This window comes from Cherax quadricarinatus, chromosome 9 (assembly GCF_038502225.1).
Source record: "Cherax quadricarinatus isolate ZL_2023a chromosome 9, ASM3850222v1, whole genome shotgun sequence".
Taxonomy (NCBI): Eukaryota; Metazoa; Arthropoda; class Malacostraca; order Decapoda; family Parastacidae; genus Cherax; species Cherax quadricarinatus.
In genome coordinates, this window is record NC_091300.1 from 56,333,010 (window position 1) to 56,348,158 (window position 15,149).

Genomic DNA, 15,149 nt, shown 5'->3' on the forward strand with positions numbered 1-15,149 from the left:
ACACCTTACTGTAAACCAGAGAGTTATCCACCAAAACTCTCCGTTGTAATGTTACGTCCCTAGCCCTTAAGCCTCCAAGCCTACCCAAAACCCTGCCTGTAACAAATTCCGAATTTATTTTCCTACATTCTTGCACCTCCGCCATGTACCATACTCCACAAACCCTAATTCTGTCCACTACTGACCATCACAACCCCTCCCCCAAGCTCCCACCAATCCAATCCCCCACCTCTAATAGTCTCGACTTCATTAAATTAACTCTCATATCCATAGCATCCCCAAATATCTGAATGACCCGACCAACCTTCCTTAGATCTTCCTCATGCATTACAAAAACTGTAGTATCATCCACGTACCCAACAATACCCCCCCCTTCCACCCCCCATCGTCCCCTGTCCATTCATCACCTCATCCACTAGCCTATAAAACAGATTCTGCACGCAGGCAAATAGTAACTGAGAGAGTGGACAACCCTGCCTCAAACCTCTCTCCATCAGTACCGGGTCCCCCAACTTACCATTAACCTGTACCGGAACAACCGCTCCCTCATACAAGGTTTGCACCCACCTCACCACCCTCCCCCCATACCCAACTTCTCCAAACTCTTAAGAAATCCCTGTTCACACAATCATACGCATTAGCCCAATCTAAACCGAGTATTCCCCCTCCAGTGCAGCTCTCAATAAATTCCCTTATGTGACTATGCCCATCCCTCATACTTCTTCCCAAATTGCCATACTGGCCCCCATGTATCACTGATCCTAGAACCTTCTTCATTCTATTGCCCAGAATTTTAGAATAAATTTTATAATCGGCACACATTAAGGATATTGCTCTATAATCACTCAGTACTTTCCCTTCCTTCTTTTTCGGCACTAACACAACGATCCCGGTTTTCTGTGTTTTCCCCATCCTCCCACTGCATTCACTAGTTAGTGAGTACAAATGAATGTCATTTTTTATGCACTAAAATTGGTAAACTGGAGTTTATGCCATCCAATAACTGCGTGAAACTTGTGTGTAGAATACAACACCAGTGGTGGAAATTTGAGACCGGTCAGATGAGTTATTTTCCAGTGTTGATGTACTATATTTCTATAATTCCAAGATTTTTTTTTCTACAGCAACAAATTTAAGCACCAACCATTAAAAACTGAAGCTGTTCAGAAGAGGTAAACTGAAAATCATTTAACGTGATTTTACAAATAAAAATAGTTAACTCGACACCAACTGGTCTGAATTTCGGTCTCGACTGTTGTCGAATTACTAGGCAATATTTTTGAGTGTTTGTAACTACGCCACAGAGCCATTTCAGAAGTCAGGGAATGGGTTCAATATCTTTGTTCATAGGGCACATGAACAACCTCATTGTTTACAATTTGAAGCAGGTTGGACCAGGCATTCTCGAGTTAAGAACGAAATAATATCGAAAAGTTGAAGGAAGAAAAAAAAAAGAAAATATTCAGGCAACCTCTTAAAGGTCCTCTTTCGAAGAGACCTAATAATAATAATAATAATAATAATAATAATAATAATAATAATAATAATAATAATAATAATAATAATAATAATAATAATAATAATAATAACAATAATAATAATAATAATAATAACAATAATAACTGTTTTTGGAATGACCAAAATCACTATTGCAGAAAAGTTACTGGTGTGGTTCTGAAACAGCTGAGAAGGATCTTGACTCTGTAGGTGATACTTATGATGTTGACAGCAGACAGTACTTCGAGGAAGAACCAGCTGGATTAACACCAGGCATTGTCATCAGGAATCTCAGGTATGATAACCACCAGCCTCTTGCACATGTCCATTACACCTATACGTTATAAAGTGCTTATCTCATCTTCCCGTCACACACACCCATCAAACCTGCCTTTGTAGAAGTTCAACTAATGACCTATCAGTACCCTTTTCACATAATTATTCCAACACTTTCTCTGGCGTCAGTACACCTTATTTCACTCACCCAATTATCACTTGTATTCTTTCCAGTTTTACTCCTTTCTTAATGACTATACCATCTCATCAACCCCCGATTCTTCTTTTAAAATTTTACATTTCATTCCACCACACAATTTTCTCATTTCTCTGTCTCTTATTTTCTTTATATCATTCGCACCACATTGCGTTTCATCAAATTAGTACTCGCTGCAATTTTCCAAGACCACGCTTCACACTCTTTCAAAAATGTTACCACTATGTTCTGATACAGTCCTCGTTTTATATACATAACAGAATTTCTTTTTACAGACTCCTCATCACACCTGCAGCTATCTTTTCCTCACCTTTTCTGTTATTTACCTTGTGCTCCAGTGATTTATCAGCTAATACATCGACTTTCATGTACAGTATTTAAATACATAATTTTACTTACTTAAGTTTCCTTTTTTACACTCTGACCTCCAGTCTTTAATACCTAGTTCTTTCTTACCGATCTTGAATGTTACTCCCAAACACTTGTTTACATGTGCCTCATAACCACGTCCTTAGGGACATCTGCTGGTCCCTCGAGCCTAAGCATAAGCAAACAGCTAGATCTTATATATTAGAGGATGACGGACTTTTCATATCAATAATACTTCAACTGTTTCCAGTGTTGCATTCACTGTATCTAACTGAGGAAACCTGTTGTTTAGGCGAAACTTTCCGGCAATAAAAATACTCAAATGTTTTAGTTGTGCCTTATCAGCATGTCCGTATTGTATACCATCAAAAATATCATACTTGTTGACTCAGCAACACCAGGTATTTTCACAGAGGGAAAGTCTTCTGCAGGTTAGGTTGACATCAATTCCAGCTCCTTCATCTCACGTCTGCTCTGGTATATTAGGTCTGGCCGCTTACTTCTCACCTAAGGGGAAACCGGCTATTCACTTCAGTATTACTGTTGCTTCCAGTGCTGAATTCACATTCGCCTGTAGTACACGCGAAACGTTCCACCAATAGTCATATCCAAATGTTGTTGGTATTGTATGCCATCAATAATACGAAGCCTCATCCTCTCCTACTCCTTGGACACATTCGCTACTAGAAGAAATCTTAGCTCTTCCTCCCTCTAAATATATCGATTGAGGGCAGAATTTTTTTTTAACCCTTCCTAACTTTCTGACGGCATCCACAACTGCAACAACTTCCTCTTTTCTCTTTCTCTGACGACATCCACTTTTTGAACAAATTGCTGTTGCCAAGAAATCATCTCTCTTGTATATATTTCTGCGTGCATATATGTATGGCTGTGGTGCGGATCGTCTGGATGCATGAAGTGATTGTCAGAGAGGAATACAGTCGCCAGAACTGCTAACCTGCCTCTTACCATACTACTCTCTGGGAAGGTAGGTGATGTGTGTTACTGGGCATGGTCAGTAAGTCACTATAGCTATCCAATTCTCAGACGATGGTAAGTATTATTGCCTCCGTATTATTATTTTTATCTCAGTTTTACAGCTTTTACCTGTCTTGTTTAACGTAACCTTAGATTATTCGTTTATTTCTCTCACCTGCTATTCTAAAGCCTTCAGCTTGTCAAGTAAGCGAACAGCTATTCATGTTGGTTACTTCTGTGTGTTTTTGTTGGGAAAGCGGGACTACGAGGGATCAATGTGAAAGATACTTTATCATAAATCTGTATATTTGGTATTGTCCATACAGACGTTTGGCTTAAGTACTTATAGAACATATATTTATTACTATACTAAATCATATTCATTGACTGGTTGAGTCTTAAGAAAAGTCAGTTAATTAGGTATCCACGAAGGGGAACATCTAAATACTTGCTTGAATTTTTCCTATTTTTTTCCTTTTTTCTTTCAACTTTTCGTTTTATTTCACTTATAACTCGTGAACTCTTAATCTGATTGGCTGTAAATTTTCAGCATTTCTACGCGATAATGAGAACTTGAATCATGAAATAGTAGGCATGAGCAGGTAACCTGAGACTACTTGTTAAACCCATTCTCAACATCCTGAAATTTCTCCAGTAACTCTCAAAACCGTAGCGCTTCAGGCGGTCAGTAGAGGCGCCTCCCAATTCGACAATAGGGAAGAGTGAAATTCAGTTGTGTAGCTGCAAATTTGCACATTTTATGCGTAAAATGGTGTGTGTTTTCTCATTCTCGTTAAATTGTTTTCAAGGAATTTCAGACTAACTCTTCCGAATGGCTTCAATATTTAACTGTTGATGCATTTTACAGCCTAAATTAGTACCCAAGAGCTTTTGACCGAGTGCAGCATTATAGTAAATTAGTTACAAAAAGTTGTGAACCGTAGGAATCCTTGCCGTAATTAGATATTGCCTTTTCTAATGAGCTTCAAATTTTGAACTTGTGTAGTTTCTGAATACATTAGAAACAAGAGGCAGCTGCTTATTCTTTTCGCGTACATTGACGTACAGAAGGTTGAGGTTGTGGAATATGGAGATGCAATTCACGGATCACTTAGTGATGGAAACACATCTTGAGGGAGTTGTCAAAAACTATGGCTAAACTATGGTAAACCCGTAAGGACGACAACCTTCGAGTATCCATTTATTTTTCTGAAAGCTAGCTGCAGCATTTCCGTCAGTCTCTTAAATTTTGATTGAGAAATGGAGGAGATGTTAGGTATTTTTGATCATAGGTAGGAATGGTGCCACTAATTATTTTACTTCATGAGTCCTTATGTAATATGAACCATAACTAACACATCACTAATGATACTTAGAACAGTTTGGTACATTCCATTTAGACGAATAATATATTGCAATATTTTGTCAATAATCTCTATTGCGTGAAAAGGATTAAGAACTATAATTAATAAAATATCTCAAACTTAGGAAATGTTACTATTTAATTATTTTTTAAATATTTTTTCTTAGACTAACGTGCATATTTTAAATGATTTTTCTCCTTCCTAAAAATCTGCACACTTTGGCTGTTCCCGGTTAAATCTTTTTTTCAATTCTTGCAATAAATAAAATTAGCTTCTACTAGCAAATATTGATCAGTAAGGTATAAGTGCGCTGGGACAGAAAGAAAGAAAGAAAGGAGCTAAGATACTGATTATTACGAACACAGGTAATGAATGGCCTGTGAGACCTGGTCGTAATGGGAACTGGAGCAAACTCAGCAGTAGACTATAATGTATATTTTGCCTTCACCTACTCTATACAGGTATGTACAATATGTACAGATGGAATAATAATAAGTGTACACCACGGTGTCAGATGGCAAAGCAGAAGCCAGAGAGAGAGTGCATCGTACTCAAGCAGCAGGTAGGCAATGCTTACTGAAAGTGAACCACGTTGCTTCAGCTCTGGCGGGTTTGCCTGTGATTCTGTTCTGTTGTAGATTCGGCGGTATAATCGCCCGGTCCGGGCCTTTTCCTAGAGGCTGCCTGGCCTTGGCTCTCCGTCGAGGCAGTGTCTTACACCAGTGTTTGCCATGAGAGGTGGTACAGGTACCTGCTCGTCTTCTAGAACCAGCTGTTCAGAGGCCTAGCCCCATTCCTCACCCCCACTGGGCTCGGAGGGAGAAGCTAGGCACCTTGGGCTGCCACAACCCCGTCCACACTGGGATCAAAGGGTGTGGCAACTGCACAGCAGCAGACGATGTCAAGAGGTGCAAAAGGAGCAAGCACTGTAGGATCCTTTTGGAGTTACACCCGAGCTTGGGCATTAAGCCCGAGCGCTGGGGAAGCTCAAGAATGTCTCTTGCTGTGTGTGTTGCTGCTGCTACTACTACACTTGTCCGTCGCACACTTTATGCCTGTGATTGGTTAATGAACCAATGTACTGATTTAACGATGGGAACCCTATCGATCCTTAAACCCTAAGCACCCAGTCTGCTGGTTGGGAGGCAGCCTATGTGGGAGTGAGACATACGCCGAATAAATTGTAACATACTCTTTGCATGCCTACCGTGTGTCAAAAAACAGTACAATATGAAATTAGACACTTGTAATCTTTCAAGAAATAATTTGTCCAAAACAATCACAAAACACTAGCAAGAGCTAATTAGAAAAATTTTCTTATATAATACAAGTTATATACTGGTATGTTTTTATTTAGAATGTGACATTAATTAATAAATGTTTAATATCTTTTCTGATGGTTATGTGTGCTAAGCAGGACTTAGATATGCTGAAAATCAAGTAATAACAGATAATTTTTACACGGTAAACTTACTTTGCGGTCCTATTAAAGTTATGTCACCAACCAACTGAATACAATATTTTAAATCATAAAGTTGATTGTATGTTATTTACAGAAAAGAGTTCAAGACTCTGGGAGGGAAGGTGAAGGTGGCTGTTGAAGACGTCTCCATGACCTGCTACGAGGGTCAGTGTACAGTGTTGTTGGGTCACAACGGTGCTGGCAAGACCACAACAATGTCTATACTCACAGGTAAATCAGTCTTGTAGGAGGTTCATTCTCACTAGTTACTCGTAATTAAATACATTCTGATGGCTATTAAACTCAGGTGCATTGTTAATTAATTCAGAATGGACCAGTGGCCATGCAGTAAGATAAGACTCACAGCAGTTAACCAACTCCTAGTGACAAAATTAAATTGGCTCTCCTGAAGCTCGATTTCTAGCTCACCCTACTCACACACTGAGGTCTGCGGATCGATCCCTGGTACAGGCGGAAACATTGGGAAGTGTTTCTTAAAGACACTTGTTGTCCCAGTTTACCTATTAGTAAGATAGGTACCAGGGTGTTAGCTGACTGGAGTGGATTACATCCTGGGGATAAAATTGACTTAATTTGCCCGAAATGCTGTGCATAACAAGGGGCTTTCTGTTTAGCAGTATGTCATTGCTGTCACCTAGTATGCCTTGTAAATGTACTTGTAGAGAAAATTATTATTATTATTATTATTATTATTATTATTATTATTATTATTATTATTATTATTATTATTATTATTATTATTATTATTATCATTATTAAGCAGAGTCAACAAGTGTGAGAAGATTTGTCCATACGTCTCAGCCAGCACGGGAATGGCACTCAGATTCTTTCGGTTGTGAGCAGAAAGGCTTATCACTAAGCTCGTTTACCTTTGTGCGTAATTAACTGTTTATTGCAAATGATTCAGGTTTGGTTGAAAGGTCTATTATCATGTGTGTGAGAAGATATTCCAAGAAATATTAGAAAACAATTGTAACTAATTCAGTCAGAATCATGTATGCCCACCAGTTTTAATAGACTGTCATAGATATGATATCTACGACGTATACATGTGAGTCATGGATACGGAATAAGAATTTTTTTTTTTTAATTCTTCTCAGGATGGTTTATTTTAATTCTCCTGAAATACTCACCTTGAGAGTTCATTGTGAACAACTCTAGGTTCACAATGGGGTTCATTCAGTACACCACGTACTGAATGAACCCCATCAGTTTCTCAGTTTATATATCTAGAACAATGCACATTATTCTATAAACCTGCAGGAGTGTTTGCTCCAAGTGGAGGGTATGCAGAGGTTGGTGGGTGGAACATTGCGACCAACTTGGCTGAGGCGAGGGAGGAGGTGGGTCTCTGCCCCCAACATAATATGCTCTTCGTCGATCTCACCGTCCTCCAGCACCTCCTCTTCTTTGGCAGGGTGGGTATTATTATTATTATTACTATTATTATTATTTTTGTTATTATCGTTATTATTATACTAGGCTCCATAAAAGACACACTTGTCCTCTCTATATTGTAAGTAAATATTGTTTTCTTTAGACCAGACTTAATAAAGGACCAGTCTTTCTTTCTGAATGAGGGAGAGACGCCCAACCGAATGTAGTTCAAAGCTGGCTATTAACTATCTCCTAGTTACTCTACTTCATGCTATCTGCAAACTGTGGGGCCTATCCCACCCGACCCCATATGGGGTGGGGTATAGGGAAGACCAGTGAGTGGCTGGCATTCGGCTGGGATATATATATATATATATATATATATATATATATATATATATATATATATATATATATATATATATATATATATATATATATATATATATATATATATATAAATAGGTAGTAGGTTGGTAGACAGCAACCACCCAGGGAGGTACTACCGTCCTGCCAAGTGAGTGTAAAACGAAAGCCTGTAATTGTTTTACATGATGGTAGGATTGCTGGTGTCTTTTGTCTGTCTCATAAATATGCAAGATTACAGGTACGTCTTGCTACTTCTACTTACAATTAGGTCACACTACACATACATGTACACGTTTATTTATACACACTCATCTGAGTTTTCTTTGATTTTATCTTAATAGTTCTTGGTCTTATTACTTTTCCTTTTATATCCATGGGGAAGTGGAATAAGAATCTTTCCTCCGTAAGCCATGCGTGTTGTAAAAGTCAACTAAAATGCCGGGAACAATGGGCTAGTAACCCCTTTTCCTGTAAAGATTACTAAAAAGAATAAGAAGAAGAAAATTGCCAAAGTGGGAAGTCTGAATGTGCGTGGATGTTGTGCAAATGATAAGAAAGAGATGATTGTGGATGTTATGAATGAGAAGAAACTGGATGTCCTGGCTTTAAGTGAAACAAAGCTGAAGGGGGTGGGAGAGTTTCAATGGAGAGGAATAAATGGGATTAGGTCAGGGGTTTCAAATAGAGTTAGAGCTAAAGAAGGAGTAGCAATAATGTTGAAGGATAAGCTATGGCAGGAAAAGAGGGACTACAAATGTATAAATTCAAGGATTATGTGGAGTAAAATAAAGATTGGATGTGAAAAGTGGGTTATAGTAAGCGTGTATGCACCTGGAGAAGAGAGAAGTGTAGAGGAGAGAGAGAGATTCTGGGAAATGTTGAGTGAATGCGTGGGGAGTTTTGAATCAAGTGTGAGAGTAATGGTGGTTGGGGATTTCAATGCTAAAGTGGGTAAAAATGTTATGGAGGGAGTAGTAGGTAATTTTGGGGTGCCAGGGGTAAATGTAAATAGGGAGCCTTTAATTGAGCTATGTGTAGAAAGAAATTTGGTAATAAGTAATACATATTTTATGAAAAAGAGGATAAATAAATATACAAGGTATGATGTAGCACGTAATGAAAGTAGTTTGTTAGATTATGTATTGGTGGATAAAAGATTGATGGGTAGGCTCCAGGATGTACATGTTTATAGAGGGGCAACTGATATATCGGATCATTATTTAGTTGTAGCTACAGTTAGAGTAAGAGGTAGATGGGAAAAGAGGAAGGTGGCAACAACAAGTAATGTTATTGCTGTTCTTACTGCTGAACAGCGGTTTAGTGCCGATGAAGGTAGCGTAGGTAGCAATGATACGGCCGTGGACTAGATTGGCTTTAATCGGGTAGGAGTGAGTACACAACGGGCAGTGTGAGGGAGTGACCGCAAGCCAGTCCGTGGAGGGGGAGTACTTGTGTACGTCAAGTCGGTCGGTCCAGGAGTGAGAGAGGGTGGGCTGTGCTTCCCACCGACCTAGGTAGGCCTACAGAGGGCAGCACTGAATGCCGCAAAATATGAACTAGTCAGAGCAGACGGCTAGGCTGTGTGCTCTGACAGTACAGGCTGTCTACATTTGCTCGGCCACGCACCTCGCGTCGTCCCGACGCGACAATACTGGTGGGCCCATAGGTATAAAGGAATTACACTAGCTACCCCAGAGAGGGACTGGCTTTCGCTCACTAGTAAATAAATAAATGGACAAAAAAATGCAACAGGCAAAAAAAAAAACTCTCCCATCCAGGGGAAGAGAAAACTGGTTTGCCCGCGCTGTTTCATCGAGTAGAGAGCCAGGAGACGTCAGCACTGGAACTAAAATCTTCTATATACAGGTTGTCCGCAGGGCTGAACATCAGTTGACCACTCGTCTACTAACGTTGTTGCACGCTCACATCTGCAAACAATGACTGACAGTAGCATTTCCTAAGGTGTGACATGTAACTCAGAGGGCAGCACTGCCCTGACCGTAATACAGGCTTTTTTTTCTTTTAGTTATAAAACACTGGTGCACATACATACAATAATACTATATCCATGGAATTCATTACACTCTGGGTACCCTTCTAAAAGTATTTACATAATTACATGATGTTGTCCACCCTGACTCTATTATCGACTAGCTATACAATGTGTGTGCATTTATACCCATTTCTGCAAGCAAACAATTAGCATAACTAGCGTAGGAGTCAGACAAGTCAGTAGGTACGTCAATGTCACAGAAATGTACTGTTGTCCTGGGTCGCAGGCCATAAGTATGGAGCCTTACTGGGCCATCTTCCGTACCAGTAGTAGTGGAAGAAGGGATAGACAGTTTGTCCCTAACATTAGTCTGATCTTGGCGTTGCAACGCACGCACCTCCAGCTCTGCTTCGGCCTGCATATGGTCCACATACTTCATGTGATCAAGGTGGGCTTCCTTGATAGTTCCCGTAGCAATCTCCCTCACCTCGAACTTATTGCCACGGAGCTGTCGTAGGACACGGTAAGGACCCACAAACTTTGGGACAAGTTTGTGCATACCTGGGGTCTGCACTGGGTTGAGCAACATAACTTTGCAACCTGGTTCCACTTTGCTTTCCTTGGCGTGGGCATTGCGCTCAGACGTGAACCTATCAGTAGCTTTCATAGGGTTCTCTCGTACCCGCTGGAAAACAAGCTGCGTTGTCCTCATCTTTACTACACTGGGGTTATCAGTATCGTAAGTAGGTCTAGGTGGAGTAAACAGAATTTCATATGGTAAGCTCTTGTCATAGCCATACAAAGCAAAATGAGGTGTCTCACCGATCGAGCTGTTGAGGGAGGAATTTAATGTACACTGAACATCTGGGATAGCCTCATCCCATGTAGTACAACTTGGGTTAACGGTTACTCTGAGCACCTCCAGGACTTTGCGATTTGTACGTTCAGCAAGACCATTACTCGCAGGGTGGCGTGGAGCTACTGGCGCTTGATGAATGTTGAATCTGGAGCAAAGATCCTGCATTATGCCATTTATAAACTCAGACCCATTGTCTGACAGAAGGACACGTGGGCAAGTATGACGAAGAACAACATGCTCACGGAAAGCACTAGCGACCGTTTCTGCGGTTTTATCAGGGATGGGTACTAATTCACTGTACCGCGACAAGTTATCTACCATTACAAGCAGGTGCTTATTTCCCTTCTCCGAGGTCGAGAAGATCGTCAACAGGTCGACAGAAGTTCTCTCCCAGGGCTCCTTTGTAATGGGATACTTTAGAATGGGGTTAGGACCTGTAATGGTACCCTTGTGCTGTAGGCAAACAACACACTGGTGTACATGCTTGGCAATGTCCGCTGCCATCTTAGGCCAGAAATATTTCATTCGTGCCTGTTTGATACTGCGGTCCTTCCCGGGGTGCGCTACACCTGGGACATTGTGGATCAACCTAAGAGTAGCTGGTATCATGGACTCTGGTATCACCAGTTGGTATACGGTTCTGCCGGGGTCCACCAGCTGTGCAACCCGGCACAGTACTCCTTGGTTGACCACTAAATCCTTCAGTGGAATGGGAGACTTGACCTGTAAGTCAACGTCCTCCTTGGTCAGGAAACGAAGGACTGGAGACCACACAGGGTCCTGTCGTTGGGCTCTCTCGAGATCCTCAACAGAGAACGAATTGCCGACACTCACGAATGCTATATGTCTCGACAGGGCATCAGCTACAACATTTTGCTTACCTGGGACATAGCAAATTTCAGGGTTGTAGTCATTGAACGTGAGCGACCACCGAGCATGCTTTCCCGAGAGGTTCTTATTCGCAAAAAGGGCCAATAAGGGTAAATGATCTGTATAAATCTTGATAGGATAATGATAGATGATATCCCGAAAATGACTCAGGGTCCATACAATGGCTAAAGCTTCTAGCTCTGTCACTGAATAATTGACTTCCGCTTTAGTAAGAACACGGCTAGCATAGGCAATAGGCTGTTGCTTACCATTAGATTCCTGTGACAAGACTGCACCGATGCCAACTTTGCTGGCATCAGTCGTCAAGGTAAATGCCTTGGTGAAATCAGGGAATCTAAGGGTTGGGGCTGATGTTAACTTGTTCTTAAGAATGACAAAAGCTCGTTCCTGATCACACGTCCACTCAAAAGGGGCATCCTTCTTGAGTAAGCGTGTCAGGGGTGCAGCAATGGTGGAGAAACCTGCGATAAAGGTGCGGTAGAAACCCACCAGGCCTATGAAGGACCGGACTGCATCCGCCGTCATGGGTCTGGGGAATTTCTGCACGGCCGAGATTTTAGACTCGTCCGTCTTTATGCCATTCTGAGTCACTACGTGACCCAGAAATTTTATTTCCTTCCGGAGGAAATGACATTTGGAGAGCTTTACCTTAAGATTTGCCTGAGCTAGCCTGTCCAATACCCTGTCAAGTTTCTCAAGATGTGACGGGACATCTTGCGACATGACTATGAGATCATCCAGGTAGACCATGAGCGTGCCACCTAGGAGGGTACGGAAAATTGTCGTCATCAAACGACTAAACGTGATTGGGCTTCCGCGCAAGCCGAAGGGCATCCTCCTGAACTGGTAATGACCAGTTGGAGTAGAGAAAGCTGTCAACTCTCTGCTCTCATCATCGAGGGGGATCTGCCAGAACCCTTGAAGAAGATCAAGAGTTGAAAAGACCTTATTATCGCCGATGTTCTGCAACAGGTCGTTCAGAACTGGCAATGGAAAACGGTCTGGGATGGTACATGCATTCAGTTTCCTGTAATCGATAACAGGGCGCCAGGTTCCGTCTTTCTTGGGAACCAGAATAAGGGGAGCATTCCACGGGGAAGTGGACTCCTCAATAACTCCATCACGGAGCATCCGTGTAATGAGTTCTTCGGCGAAGACTCTTTGCGCATGTGGCAGGCGATACGCAGGTACATAAATGGGTTTAGTACCTTTGTCAAGTGGAATATGGTGAGAGATCAGTGGGGTCAAACCCATCGACTCACCATCTAGTGCAACTGCAGAACGTGCACGATTGAGAACCTGGAGAAGTTTTGGGACCTCTTCAGGATAGTCTGTCAAAGCTAGATCATCTTCCTGCACTGGCCGGGTGTTGGAAGAGTCAGCAGCAGACTCGCCTGGGAGAACTGCACTCACAAGGAAGTCAGCTGGGGCTTCACCCTCCACTCTCACCGGGAGAGGGAATCTGACAAGGTCGACAAGTGAGGTATTCTTCCGCAGGGGAAATTCTCGACTATGCATGTTGACAACAAGGACTTGCAACTTACCACGTTGCACTGTGTGCAAGGATGGTTCAAGGGAGAGGCCCTTGACTCGGCATGTGTCGTTGTCAACCAGCACATGGTCTCCTTCAAAAGCTCTGCTCACGTACACCGTAACAGGAGTGAGCGAGTTAGCTGACAAAGTGACGTCATACTTTGTACAAGCAGTAACTCTGCTCGCTGATGCCATGACACGAGTCAGACAGTCGCCTGCCGACAGGGATACTGCGGCTTGACAACTGCTGGTCTCTACAACAGCGTCAGAGTTAGAGTGAAGGTTAGACTGGGCGTCCCCAGACTGGGTTTCACTGGTAACTACGCGCTGATGGCCAGGAGGTGATGGGCAACGAGCTCTACTACGAGGTCGATCAGGACAAGAGACCGACCCCGGGGAGAATGTGCTATGGAAACCACCGGTTTCCAACGATTCTAGGCACTGTGCATACTCTGAGACAGAGTAGCACGTAGTGGATCCTAAGCGCACACCCCAGAAGGGCACATCCACTCCGTTGAATTCCGCTTTCCACTCAGCTGGATCTAAACAGATCCTAAGATCTGCCATGGTTTTGAACCCTATGAGCAGGTCACCATGGAAAACAATACCATCTACGACTAAGAATTTTGCGGACAGCTTGTGACCCTGGACCACAAATTCTAGCGTTGTGCGACCGCGAACCGTCAGCGGTTTACCTGAGACTCCTCTCAAGGTCTGAATGGCAGACGGCTCTGTCAACATGGCCGCGTGAAGGCCAATGTCTCGGAAAAAAGTGGAGCGGACAATGTTAACCACCGAACCTGTATCTAGGAAAAGCTGAACAGGCTTATTGTGGACAGTGGACTCGATGAGCGGTCCACATGGGTTGTCATACCGAACATGAAGGCATGACAGGCCGACGAGATCCCCGGAGTCACAGCTGCTCGAGGCTCGACACTTGTTGACGAGGCTCGACCTGGAAGGTACGGTACGAGTCTCGGCAACAACGTCAAGACACTCGGTTTCCTCACTGTCGGCAAGCGTATCACTGCCCAGGGCGGCGAATGCATTGCGGACAGGGACGGAATACAGCGACTCCGACAGGGTTACTATGTGTTTCGCTGGTTTTGCGGACGCGCCTCTTCCCCCGAACTAGTGGAAGGGCTTCTACGAGCACTGCGCGACGACTGCTTGCTCCACTCAGCTGACAGTATACTTCGCAGCTTGTTACACTCATGGGAGGTATGACTGGAAGTATTGTGGTAAACACAGACTCCCTCGCGAAGCTGAGCATGGGGACGGTGACGGTTACTGGGATACTGAGCATGGGGACTGTTATGGTTACTGGGATACTGAGCATGGGGACTGTGACGGTTACTTTGCAGGGACTTAGGTTTGTAACACTCCGATCGGTAGTGCCCTCATTTGCCACAGTTGAAACAAGTCACTACACGCTTAGCGGGTGAGGTTGGGGGTGGTGTCTGCTGGCGACGTTTCGCCCTGGTCCAGGAAGTCGATGACTGCCTTTTTGTATGAGACCGACTGTTGTTACTGTGGTCAATATTTTTACTTAGGCGCGTGTTAGTGGGACTGGGGTTAGAAACTTTGTGGGCTGGCTGTCTGACAGCAGCAGCAAAAGTGACTTCCGGCTGCGACCGCGGGGTCACAGTGGACGGCGCCGGAAGGATGGGTAGGGGATCATCCGCAAAGCGGCAAACCTTGCCTTGCTCGGAAGGCGGCTTGAGCGAGTCGATGGCGTCATATGCACCCAGGACGTCGTGCTGAGGGCCGAGTCCTAGCGCATCAATGGCAGCCCAGAGGTTAGGGGCGGCATCCCTCCGCATGATGCCGACAGCCAGCATGGGGATGATGTCTTTAGCAGCAATACGACCATCACCATCCACCCACTTAGTGGAGTTGATGGCATCAGTAAAATCCGTGGCGGCTTGCTCGAACCGGCAAAC

The 15,149-nt window shown here is 43.1% G+C and overlaps 1 protein-coding gene across 1 annotated transcript in view; it reads left to right on the top strand.

Moving 5' to 3' along the window:
* Positions 1-15,149, top strand: part of LOC128686026 (phospholipid-transporting ATPase ABCA3) — a gene marked incomplete at its 5' end in the record, with an annotated part of 271,789 nt that overhangs the window by 91,406 nt on the left and 165,234 nt on the right. The window contains 3 exon segments of the mRNA XM_070083439.1: positions 1,656-1,792; positions 6,258-6,394; positions 7,448-7,602. Coding sequence (XP_069939540.1) covers positions 1,656-1,792; positions 6,258-6,394; positions 7,448-7,602 — 429 coding nt within the window.